The 14,133-nt window shown below is 36.5% G+C and overlaps 1 protein-coding gene across 1 annotated transcript in view; it reads right to left on the minus strand.

Annotated features, from left to right (window-relative positions):
* The window catches only part of LOC107742223 (polypeptide N-acetylgalactosaminyltransferase 9-like), a gene marked incomplete at its 3' end in the record, with an annotated part of 53,724 nt that overhangs the window by 11,380 nt on the left and 28,211 nt on the right, over nt 1–14,133 (minus strand). Inside the window, exon 3 of the mRNA XM_016555122.1 lies at nt 1,919–2,085. Coding sequence (XP_016410608.1) covers nt 1,919–2,085 — 167 coding nt within the window. The remainder of the gene's footprint in view (nt 1–1,918; nt 2,086–14,133) is intronic.

Raw genomic sequence — 14,133 nt, forward strand, 5'->3', positions numbered from 1 at the left:
CCAAGTATGGTGACCCATACTTGGAATTAGTGCTCTGCATTTAACCCATCCAAAGTGCACACACACAGCAGTGAACACACACACACACCGTGAACACACACCCGGAGCAGTGGGCAGCCATTTATGCTGCGGCGCCCGGGGAGCAGTTGGGGGTTCGGTGCCTTGCTCAAGAGCACCTCAGTCGTGGTATTGAAGGTGAGAGAGAGTGCTGTACATTCACTCCCCCCACCTACAATCCCTGCCGGTACGAGACTCGAACCCACAACCTTTGGGTTACGAGTCCGACTCTCTAACCATCAGGCCACGACTTCCCCAGTGAAAAGGGGGAAAGCCCTTACTCATTATTGTTTATTGTACTCTCGGGTTGGATGGCCGGCGGTGTCATCCCGTAGACTTAAGCATTGGTACTTATTTATATATAAAATCATTTTAGGTTTACTTCCTTCGTATTTACAGCAGAATATCTTTCAAAAAGGTGTAAAGAATTATGGGCTTCGCTCACATTATCTTTTAAGCATCCCTAATATGGGTCAACGAGCATTTAGTTATGCTGCTCCATTTGATTGGAATCAATTACAAGATAAGTTATGCTTAAAATAGTTGGTATCACTAAATGATTTTAAATGTATTTTAAAGGATCTATTTGTAAAGTCACCTGACTGTAAATGTTTTGAATGATTTGTGTATGTTTCTGTGTATGTAAACGAATGTATTTTGTTTTTTGTATTTTGTATCTTGGCCAGGACCCTCTTGTAAATGAGATTTTAAATCTCAAGTGTTTTTAATTTCCTGGTTAAATAAAGGTAAAAAAAATAAAAATTAAAAACAATAAAAATAAATTGTAATACTACTTTCCAATATTACTGTTTTAACTTTTATTTGTTATTATACATTATTATTATAATTCTATTAATGCTTCTTTTTATTTTTGGTTAAATAATGCATTTATTTTTATTTTTTTGTAAAGACTAAAAATACAGTGAAGCGACTTCTGGGAAACTTCAGAGAGTGCTTCTGTGTCAAATCGCACACTTGATGCGGACTTGCAGTCTCATGTGCCTTCTCTCACGTGTGTCCATGAGGTCCACAAGCCTGTAGGGTATCCCATTTATCATTTTAGGATTCAGAAGGGTGCTCATGAGGGTGTGCTCGAGGGTGCTTTGCAGCCTCTATGTGCCCTCAATCCCGAGCCAAACGTGCACTCATATGAACTACAATCCAACAGTGATGAAGAGGATTCTAGAAGAGAGTGGTTGATTACTGTTCCACTTTGCTTGGTTTTAAGGCTGTATACGAAAAAAAAATTTAAGTGCCACAGAAAACATATTTTCGTGTTACACTGAAAAAATAGTTAATTACTGAAAAAGCTACACTACTTTGAGAACAGCTGAGCTGCTGTCACACTAATGAAAAATATTAAGACATGTTCAGTTAGAAGCATCACTACTTTTAGTTAGTCCAATACTTCAGTGCAGTTTGACCAAATAAAACAACTGCAAAACATACAGTGTCAGTGGAAACTGTAAATAATGTAAAAAAAAACAACCTTTAAAGGTTATTTATAAATCTTGAGTTGTGTGCAAGAGTACATACCTAAAGGTTTACCCTTGCGGTGTTTGTCTCTTGCTGTTTATTTTTCCTCTTTTTGTTAGTCTTTAACAGCAGTCTCTAACCAAGCAACAAAAATGTTTGTTTGCTCAGACAAAACACAGACTGTTACAGCATACCAAAACAGGTTAGTCATATTTTATCTGGGGATGTTATGCTGTTTATTCACACAGCATTTTATGTATTCTTTCTTTATAAAAGCTTTTATGTCTGAAGCAACAGGAGAAACTGGTAAAAATTTAGGATCTGTATTAGTTATGGAAAAAACAAATAAAATCATTAAAGGAAACACAAATGGATGCGTCCATACCGCTGTCACTGTTGTCATCCACCAGTATGATTTCTTTGAGCAGGTGTGCCGGGGTGTGGTTGACCACGCTGTGTACAGACCGCAGGATGACAGAGAGAGCTTCGTTCACAAAGATGAAGACGACAGAGATCTGGGGAAGGTCATCAGAGTAGGTCAACTGCTTACACCTGGAGAGAAAGCACACAGTTTTGCAGCTTTATAGTCAGAACATTTAATAATTTTACATTATAGGAAAATCACAAATCATTTTTTTTTGTATATTATGCAAGTTTTATTGTGTATGATTCAACTTTTTAATTTGTTTCATTATTATTTATAAATAATATTATGATTTAATTGTTTAAATTAAAATAAAGTCTCAACTTAAGTATTTTCTAATAAATATTGTTTCACTTAACTTCAGCATTTTTTTAAAAACTTGGTTAAAAAATAAAGTTTTATTCTAGCGTAATGCTTTTTTTAACAACACTTGAATATGGTCAAGTTTAATAAAAAGTAACCTGACGAAAAGCATCTTTTATCAAAGTCGTGGGGGGAGGGGGAAGTCGTGGCCCAATGGTTAGAGAGTCGGACTCGTAACCCTAAGGTTGCGGGTTTGTCACGTCACACTTAGATGGAGTAGATCACTTCCATCAACACCTTGCACAGTCCTATACCACTTCCTAGGTCGACATTCCATTCAGAAACATTAGGCAGTTTTGATTTATATGCTGTTTAATGTTTGATGACCATGTTTACATATGCATCTGCTTACATATGCGATCACTTGTTTCTGTTTCTTCATCATGTTTTCATTCAGAAGATGTGTAATAGTGCCTACTACCATATAACAGTGAAAACATGGAAAGCCAGAAAAGTACTGCAAATGCCAATTCTTGTTGGCTTTAAAAGAAAATAAAAAATGTCACACATAAAATCTGCATCTTTCTCCACTGTGAGCAGGACTTGAATATGTTTACTAATTTGTAATTACAGCTCCAGTTGTAACTATTAGAATGGCATGATATGGCCCGTTCACACCAACAATAAAGATAACAGAGACATTCTGTTTATTAAAAGCACATGATGCACAAATTCTAGAGCTCTATAAAGCAGGATGGATTCTGATCAGCTGTCAATGCTTTTATCGTTTATCAGGAAAAACAAATTGAAAGTGATTTCAACAATATTGTTTCTTGGTGTCATCATTACAGTTGTGTTGTGGACACTGCTATTTTTTTTTTTTTTTTTAAATTTAGAATGATTTTTAAAACTATATCGTGTCATTGTTATAGTCCTTGTGAATGTCTATGTGAATGGGCCTTTGTAGTCTTACTGACAAACTGTAGTCATATTTTGTTGAAGTACCAACCTGGATTACTCTCAACGGCGTGTGTTGCACGAATATCTATTTAGAGCTGGAATATAGAAGATTATGCTCTGGATAAGATGAAAATGCTGGTGCAAAGCTATATTAGAAACATAAAGCACTTCATTACATTTAGGCGCCCTAGAGGAGTTATCATATTAGTACAAGGTACAGAGACGCTGAAGAACTAAAATACAACCTGACATCTCAAATTTAAAGATTAGTTGTCTTGCCACTAATAAATATGTGCATATTTACTGTGTTGCTAACACTTTCTGCATTCTAGTTATTGACAAACCCTGACAAGCCACTAAAAAGCCTAAATTCAGTCCCACATTTAATATTTTCTTGTGGGAAAAATTGAGGCACGCCGACATAGCCTTTATTGCACACTGTAAATGCTGACTGGTTACTATGGCAACCATAAGTTCTTGATCAACATCTCACTGTGAAATCCCTCCCTCCAGCCATCCTGAGCTCTGGGAAAACAGCATGAGGCTCCTGCCTGTATGGACTTACTTTCAGCTCTTTAAATATGGCTATGGATTACAGGGCTCAGAAATAGGTTATATTTCATAAAATATGATTACAGAGACTAGCTTTGGCATTTAGCTGATTCAAATTCTCTGGGCAATCACATTATTGAGGAACAGCAAAGTTGTTTGCTCACAAAAAGGTATACTGAACAAATAAGTAATCAAATTATATACAACCAAGACAATAAAAGTATATATGTGCATCGATATTGCATTAAAACTCATTTTTAGCTGGAGGATTAATTTGTTACAGTATATCCAATTGTGATAGAATTGTTACAATATGTAACTATTTTTATCCTAAATATAAGGTACTAACTTCTTGTTTGTTGAACTGTTCTATAAAAGCAATACCACATTTTTAAAGCTGCTGATATTTGGGGAAAACAGCAATCTTGCTTGTGTTATAATGCTTAACTATATATGTTGTAAATATAAAAATCAGAAACCTATAATTGGGGCATTTTTTTACTTGAATTTTGAGGACATTTTGGTCATTTTATTACATTTACATTACATTTACATTACATTTGCATTTAGTCATTTAGCAGACGTTTTATCCAAAGCGACTTACAAATGAGGACAATGGAAGCAATCAAAATCAACAAAAGAGCAATGATATACAAGTGCTATAACAAGTCTCAGTTAGCTTAACACAGTACACGTAGCAAGGGTTTTTTAAATGATATAATATATAAAAACAAAAACAGATAGAATAGAAAAAGAACAGAGCAAGCTAGTGTTAGAGGTCTTTTTGCTTTTGTTAATTGTATAATAAATGAAAAGAAAACAGATAGAATACAAAAATATTAGAAAGCTATTCAAATAAAGCTGCAAATGGATCCAAACGCCTCTGACTACTCGTTACAGCAATAGTCCAGCCTGGACAGAACAAGAGCTTGAACAAGGAGTTGTGAAGCATGTTCCGAAAGAAAGGGCCTTATTAGCATTTGTGTTCCAAGTTTCCATTGATTTCAAACACAGCATAGTGTATTTCAATCAAGATCCAAAAATGAAATAACAGACTAATCCTATTTTGAGTACAAAAGCAATGATTTATGAAAGCAAAAATGAAAAACTTTAGTAGGAGCAAATTTCAGTTAAATTCCTTAAGGTTTACTGATTTTAAATGTATAAATTTCTTCATATAAAGAATGTGCTATGCTTATAAATATATATATATAGAGAGAGAGAGAGAGAGATCGCAGATTGCGCTGCACACACACATAAACTTGTTGTCAACGCTTCCCCACGATTTTTATTAATAAAATAGCCTAGATACTAGATCGCTACATTATATTCCTCAGCAACGATGGTAAAATGGCTGTTTCTGAAGTAATTATTTGTAGAGAGAGACGCGCAGACGCAGCACGCAGGTACACACAAGTCATCTCTCTCTCTCTCTCTCTCGATCGATAATTAATTTAAATACATGCTATAATTCATTCAAATAAATGTGATCTTACCGCACTATTTCATCTCTGTGTCTGATTTGAAGCGGGCAGAATGCTAGTGCAGAGAGCTAATGTGCCATAAATGACAAAAATAACTGTCATTTTTACCCATTCGGTCAAATATTGCCCTGCAAAGAGCAATACTAGTTTTAACTTGTCTATAACTTGGCAAATGACAATGGAATAACCGGGATAATCACCGTCGGGCGGATCTTTGCCTCCACGTCGTGCATTTAAAATCCTATGCACGGCTAGCCGTTGATTATCCCTTACATATGTATATATATATATATATATATACAGTGGGTACGGAAAGTATTCAGACCCCCTTAAATTGTTCACTCTTGGACTTTTTTTTCATTCATAGTGCAAAACAACAAATACAGATCACAGGTGACTAATGGTCCACTAAAATAATGAGTGTGCCAGTTTATGCACAGGCATTTCCTTCATTATAACCTCCAGAAATTAGTTTTGAGGACAGCAGGTAATTGTGCATAGTCTAACACAATTATACTATCAAGCTAACTCAAATACTATTTGTTTATGCTGAATGCTGAAAATGCTAAAGCCTTTTTTTGGAATAACAAGCATAAAATCCCTATCTGACAGATATCACTGAAATACTAGTTGTCCTGAGAAATCACACAAGTTTCTGTTTTAGCTCAAGGCTCTGTAAACAGCAAAAAAAGGGATCTGACCATGGTGTGTTATAGCCCATCAGAAAACCTGGAGTCGTGCTTCTGCCTGTCAGTCATACTACGCATTGGGGTTTGCTGCATTGTCTTTGAAGGATAGAGATTTGGAGAGGAGGTATGCGGTTGAAGGGATTGGAGGCTGTCTAATTCAATGGCATAGTCTAAAATAGAGACATTAGCAAGATGCCTATTATAGGCTAACATTGCTTACAGCAGCTTTAAACTGTCCTCTGTTGAGTAACATCTAAGGACCTTAATGAGCAGAATGAGTCCTGTGTAAATCAATGTAAACATTCTTACATAAAATGCTCAATTCAATGCAACAGTTTATGCAAGTATGGATTTATAGGTTTACATCATGAATAAGGTCCAACGAGGCCTTCAAAATGTTTAAATTATATAAAAAATATACAGACAAGCAAGCATAAAACCCTATATTTATTAAGCTATGTCATACTAAGAATTTCTCAAGCCCATTCAACAGAAAAATCAGACTTTTTTCCCCCTCACGGACAAAAGCCCCCCTGCTACCAGTCAATAAGATTGAATGGCTCTGCTCCCCTCGGTGAAAATCCCCTCACCCAATCTGGAGCAACAGCTTTCCCTGTGTGAATACACACACTTGCACCCACACACTCACACGTGTGAAAGAGCCACATAGACTTTGTGAGTCAGTAATGGTGATGTCCAATGTTTTAACTGCAGGTGGAGAACAGTTGGCCTGAAATTACACAACACTACCAAAACACAATTCACATTAGGTGTTCAAAAAAAACTTTCTGAAATATCAGCTTGATCTATAAACTACATGCAAACTACGAGTGCACTATGTAAATAATTATAAGTCAGGGTTATTATGGCTAACTACAACTACACAAAACGTCAAAAAAAACTTAATTTCAGCTAGTTGCCAAGAAAACATTTTTCATTTTCATTTAGTTTAATTTGATGTACTAAAATAACTACAACTAAAACTAAAATAAAAATTAATAAAAATCTATATAAACATAAAAAAATCCCCCCCCCAAATAAAAACAACAAAAACATAGAACAAAATATCTAAAACTTACATTAAAACTTAAATTTTAAAAAGCTAAAAATGAATTCAAACTATAAAAGTATCGCAATTATATTAAAATAACACCGATATAAGAAGTGATGATTATACTTCACCTTTAACTTACATTTACTCATTTAGCAGTCACTTTTACCCAAGCTACAGAGGCTCAAGAAAAGTCAAAATATGTCCAATTGATCAGTTCTTGGACTAAATCGTGGGCAATAAGCCTTGAAAAAAGTAAGAAATGAAAGCAAGCATATTTATGGAATATTGCTTATATCAGCTAGACTGTGCTAAAGCAAGAATACAGCTATGGCTAACATTCAGTGCATAAAAACAAAATATTATGATAGTTTCAACAGTGACAGCTGTGCAAATATCATTCAAAGCTATTTATAACAGTCCTCTAATATCATGTAATTCTGCAGCCATAGCAGCATAAGGAAGGTTTGATTGATCAGGCCATTAAAGCATTTTTTCTGCTTCCCAGCAGGTTGCTGTTTTTCCAATCCCTTATTTTTTTCTTCCTCAATTGCTCATGCAAAGCACTGTGAATACAAAACTGATGTCACCAGCAGTATTTTTCCACAAAATGTGCATGAATACATAAAATAAATCCAAGAAAATCCTTCTACATGTTATCACAGGAGTGAAAAGCACCGCCGCGTTCAGGTGAAACAGCCAAAACAACAATGCAATGTCACATCAACACTGAAAAACAAGCCAATTTTTTCATCATTTTTAATCGTTGACTTGTTTGAGTAATATTTAACATAGGCCTGCATAAAGATATTTTCATCTAAGAAGCTTTACCTACGAAGTTATTTTTAATCACACATTTTTTTATAACAAAAATATTACACATGAGATTAAAAATAGTAAAATTGTATACAGTATATAGCCATATATTATTACATGATTTTACATATACAACATATAAATATAAATCAGCATATTATGTGACACTAAAACTGTAGTAATGTCTGCTTTCCAATCACAGGAATAAGCTATATTTTAAAATATATTCAAAGAGAATACAGTTTTTTAAAATGGTAATAATATGTCACATTCTGAAAGACCCCTTTATATGATTGAAAAGCGCTTTGGGTGTACAGTAGTACATAGTAAAGCGCTACTGTATATAAATGCCTCATCCATTCATTCATTATTATCTTTTTTACTGTATTTCTGATTAAATAAATCCAGTCCAGAGCATAAGAGACTTCTAATTATTCAGTAGTGTGTATATAATATACTACTGTATATATAATTAGAAATTAAATACATATAAGCCTTTTTTCCATAAACCATACATTATGTAATACACAATTAAATAATTAAATAATTTTCCCAAACTTACAAAATTATTTTATGTCCTTTAACAATGCAATTTGTATTAAATTTACAATTGACTTATCAAATCAAAAGAGTCTTTATGCGTATTTCAAATGAGATGCTTTTCCCACACAATGTGGGCTGCGCTTATAATGCGTTATACTGAGTCGGCTATTCATTTAGCTAAACGACCGTAGGTAATTTTGCACTTTCATTGCTCTAGTTACTACCTGCAATCTAGGCCATTGCTCAAGTCTGAATTTGTACGGCTGGACAGGGGCAGGCAGCTATGGGCTGTAACAGGATGAGAGATGGACTCATCCGTGTGAAATAGAAATGCTGGCTGTCCAGTTATCATAATTTGACCTGGAACAAAGCATGACAGAAACAGACACCTAGATTAAGATGTATTCCTATCTCTCTCTCTCGCTCTTTTCTCTCTGCCTCTCCCTGAACCATTTCTCTCTATAAGACTTCACATTAACCTCTAACACTTCCTCTGCGTTCTGATTCCAGACTAGAAGCAACTTGCTGATTATGATCATATACCTCCACTAAAAAAATCATAACTTGCCTTGTCACTGCACCATGTTTTCACTGAAAACATCTCATCAGTACAAGAAGGAGTGTTGATAGATCTCAACACCCTTTAGATCTCATTCCCACTAAATAAAGGCTCAGAAAAAGAACAATCCATCCACTCTTTTATATGTTGTCTGAAAACGTAAACACTTTCTCGATGCCGTACACACAATGTGCCAATTCATTCATTCATTTGTGAATGTTCAATCTCCTTACATACAGTTTCCTCCTTCATCCTTTCTTGAGTCAATAATAAAATGGCTCCTTGATGTAGTTATATCGATTTGTTTTCTTCGGTTGGTGGTAAATTAATTTGCATCAAGAACTTTGAGCTAAGGTCAGCCTGACCTTTTTAAGAGACTACTTTTCTTGTGGCTGCATAAAAATATGCAGCTTTTGTTTAAGAAAGCACATCAATTAGACCTTCGACCAAAGAAACCGAAGAACCAGGTATCCTGGAGATCTGCAATTAAACATGCATTAAAGAGAAACGGCCATCAGTGCACTGGCCCTTCTGGACATCAAAGACCTTTGGATAATGATTCCTCAATTAGCCAAGAAACACATCAACAGCTGTTTGCAGGGCATCAGTGTCAGAAACACAAACCACTCTGTGGCTTAGTGCTGCTGGCTGAATGTAACTGCTTGTGTCCTCTACAGGACCAGTGTTCTGACGATTTGTGCTACCTATCAGATTTTGCTTCCAGCATGATATTAATAAGGTGTGAGGCTTTATTAACATGTACACCTACCCCAACCCTATAACCTACCCTTACAGTAGGATAATTACAGTGTTGGTAGCATAATCTGATAGGTAGCATTATTTGTCAGAACACCGGATCAAAAGACCACTGGGCTCTGGGGCACAAACGCCACAAAGACGACCGATACAAACACCCAATAAACCATCCATAAACCTCAAGATGTCTGCACACTATAGTTGCTGAACAGTACACTACTGTTCAAAAGGTTAGGGGCAGGAATTTAAAAAAAAATGTTTTTAATGATTTTAAGGAAGGATCTGGTCACACATTTATTGAGAATAAATGTACACAATTTCTTCATTTGGTGCAGATCGTTTATATTTACAAATCAAAATAACTAATACCAATTGTTATGGTACAGTACAATAACAATATATCTAATAGAATAAATGATTATTTTGTAATCAATTCATAATTTCATGTTAGACATTGCTGCCTCAACTAGAATAATTTCCTGTTCAGGAAATGTGTAGAATTCAACACTGATGAAAAAATAGGTAATTTCCCTTTCTCTAATCTCTTTGGGGCCAGTAAGTTTTATTCAGCAAGGAAGCATTATATTGATCACAAGTGACAGTAAAGACATTTATAATGTTACAAAATATTTCCATTTCAAAAAATGCTGTGAACTTTCTATTCATCAAAAAATCCAGAAAAAAAAGATCAAGGTTTCCACAAAAATGTTAAGCAGCACTGCTAAAAATTCAGCTTTGGAATCACAGGAATAAATTAAGTTTTAAAACATATTAAAAAAGAAAAAGTCATTTTAAGCTGTTTTCAACATTGACAATAGTAAGAAATGTTTCATGAGCACCAATTCAGCATATTAGAATGATTTCTGAAGGATCATGTGACACTGAAGACTGGAGTAATGGCATCTTAAAACGCAGCTTTGCCATAACAGAAATAAATTACATTTAAAAAAAAGATTAAAACAGTTATTTTTAATTGCAAAAATATTTCACAACATTACAGTTTTACTGTATTTTTGATCAAATAAATGCAGCAATTATAAGCATAAGAGACTACTTTTTAAAAACATAAAATAAAATCCTACCAACTTTTAATCGGTAAAATATATATGTATTTTAGCACTGCACGAGAGAATGATACAAACACATTTCACAGTGTTGAACGCAAAATTATGAAAGTGAGGACTGCAAGCAGACATGTTTATTTTAATTTTTCATGTTTCTTACCAAACAAGGAGCCTATGTATTATTTACCACGATTCTACCCTATTCTACCAACGTGTTAAAGAAATCATTACAATTATGTTTTTCTCATTTTTTCTCAATTATTCTCATAACAAGAACGTCCAGAGGCATATAACCGGACCTTCCACTCATGCAGCGTGAGGGTCAGATTTGTGATGCCTTGGAAGTCACTCAGAGATATCTTAGGTAACACGTGTTTGTGTACAGAAGCGTGAATGATTGTGTTTATCAGGGATGCAAGCAGGAAGCATTATTGCCAAGACAAAAGCACACAATGAATCGTGATTTACACAGCTTGAATCTCAACAACTTCAAGAAGCTTCCGAATAGCAATTTGCAAGACAACCTCCATCATCTACAATGGCTTAAAACGAGACACAGACTCATCAGTGTGGAAAAAAGGCAAAATTTGCAAAATTTCACATTTTAGCTTTAGTTTGTATAGTTCACCACCATTAACCACAACAAACCAAGCTAAGTATCAAAAGAAAAGCTTGATACGGTAATCACTGGATCTGTGCTTTGGGTCATGTTCTAAATATATAACTTCTTATGAATGACCAGTAATATTCCAGTGCTGTTTCTAAGGTCGTTTTTCCCCATATAAAATACCCCTGGACTGTTGCTGCATTATTAACATTCCTACCATTAACACTATCCTAGTGGGCAGGGATACTATTCCACACAGTAATATTTCCTTTGTCTAACACAATGCTTTTTCACTGCTAGCTATTGACTCTATTAATGTGATTCTCCCCTGAAGGGCGTTGTAATGCTAAAATGTGGGAAGTGATTAAGCCACTTGGCTATTTATAAACCCCTTTTCTTTGCATAACGCTGTCTGAAAATCAACCCTGCAGTGTAGTTTGTTTTAAAGAGCCATGGCATTTATGGCAGGACAAGTCAAATCAGCAAAAAAAGTCACATTTTGTTGCGTACTACCCCAATTTTTCCTTTTCCTCCAGAACACCAGAACATATCACAAAATGGACTGAATGTTCTCAAATATCTTGTGAACATCTCTGTAAATAATTAAAGGGATTGTTCACCCAAAAATGAAAATTCTGCCATGATTTACTTACCCTTATTTTGTTCAAAATGTTTACATGAATAAAGATCTTCTGAAGAATATTTTAACATAAAGTTTTTTTTCCCCATAAAATTAAGTCAGTGGGGTCCATTGTCTAAAAAATGTTACTTGAAATAATATAATATAATATAATATAATATAATACAATACAATACAATACAATACAATACAATACAATACAATACAATATAATATAATGGCACTTTTTTAAAATATAGGAGTGTGTGCCAGACTAGAACAAATGACTTTGCACACTGCGGCTCAACCAGTGGCAAGGCTAACCCATGCCCACCCACATTCAGCTGTGGCCCACCCAATGAGAAGTTGGTAATTTTCCCAATGGATGTAAAAAACATTAAAAACATTAAAGGCAAATTTTCATGGTCAATTACAGGCAGTTTCTTCATTTTCCCCTCTTCCTATAGGTGCATACTATACGCTTGTCAAAATGATGATTGGTCTTTCTGTTAGTCCCACCCACATGTTGTTTGTATGTTTGCAACGTAAAGACATAATAGTCAAATATGCGCGTTTGTGGAGTTGAATTTGAAAATAGCGAAACAAATATCAATCAGATCAATTCTTCAATAAGTATATATTGAATATCCCAATTCAAACTAAGTCTAAGCACTGAATCCGAACCGTCTAACTTACAAATGAAGCCAGACCATCTGCGGGTGATGGATTTATAGATCAGAAACTTCTGAGCCAAGTGCGTTTTAAGCATCATATTAGCATAGGTACAGTGTTTGTTTCGCTAAATAGATGCATCCTTTGAGGAAAGAAACACATAAACGTTGTGCTAAATCCTGTTGACCACAACAAACTGCATAATTTGCAGCTGCGCACATTTCTGCGTTCCTCGATATGCACGAATTGACAGAATCATCTGCGAAGCCCTGTTGTCTCAGACTGAGGTAATGCTTTACAATAAACTTCTTTAGTTAACATTAGTTAATGCATTAACTAACATTAACAATGAGCAATACATTTGTTACAATATTTATTATATTTGTTAACGTTAGGTAATAAAAATCATCTCCAGGTTAGGCATGGTTCCCCGAAGGGAATGAGACGCTGCGTCGAAACGCAACGGGAACGCCTCCAGCGTGACCACGCTCTGAATCACATGTGTAATCAGTCCAATGGATGGGCGAGACGTCACGGGCGGGGTGACGTAGCGACCAGGAAGCATAAAAGCACGTGCGGTGAAACCGGCGTCAGCTTCTAGGAGTGAAGCAAGTGCTGGCAGGGATGCCGGAAGTATGGCCCTGAGACGCAGCATCTCATTCCCTTCGGGGAACCATGGTTACATGTGTAACCTGGAGACGTTCCCCTTCAGGAACTCGAGCTGCGTCGAAACGCTACGGGAACGAGAATGTCCACGCCGCCAGACTTGAAAATCCCTGCCTAGTGTGGAAGAGCACAACTAAGGCGAGAGAAAAGGGTACCAGGAGTGGCTAAAGTAGGCAGGGCCCACCGTCCCGAAAGCCAACTTCTGGAGGAGTGAGCCTTGACCCCCAAAGGAGAGGGGAGATCAGAGGACTCAATGCTTTGGAATAGCATCCTGATCCACCACTTAGCATAAGCTTCTCTGGCCGGAGGCCTCCGCCTCAGCGCACCGCGGAGGACACCTGTAAGAAGAGGGTGTCTTCCCACTGAATGGCCACCGAGAGGGGCGTGGTAGGAAGCAATGGCCGCCACGAAGACCTCTAGGGTGGAGTGGGTCAACCCTGCGGATAAACAGGCCTGCAGGAACTCCAGAGGAGTTCTTTTGTGTGATTTGTGTGACATTTGTATGAGAGGAGATCTCTCCTGAAGGGAATCTCCCATTGAGTGCCGTAGAGGAGAGAAATCAGGTCCGAGAACCATACTCGGCTCGGCCATAACGGGGCTACTGGCAGTCGACTGACCTCGTTCTAGTGCACTCGTACCAGGATGTCTGCCCCCACATATATAAGAGACCACACATAGCAATCTCTTAGGCCTGGGAGGAAGTGTTTGAAAGCTAGAAACACAGCCAGCATCTCCAGTCAACTCATGCGCCACATGACATGGCGGCCGCTCCACAGGCCGTGGGCCGAGCGGCCACTCATGACCGCTCCCAACCGGTGAGAGATGCATCCGTCGC

The sequence above is a fragment of the Sinocyclocheilus rhinocerous genome, unplaced genomic scaffold, assembly GCF_001515625.1.
Source record: "Sinocyclocheilus rhinocerous isolate Xijiao unplaced genomic scaffold, SAMN03320098_v1.1 scaffold5275, whole genome shotgun sequence".
Classification (NCBI taxonomy): domain Eukaryota; kingdom Metazoa; phylum Chordata; class Actinopteri; order Cypriniformes; family Cyprinidae; genus Sinocyclocheilus; species Sinocyclocheilus rhinocerous.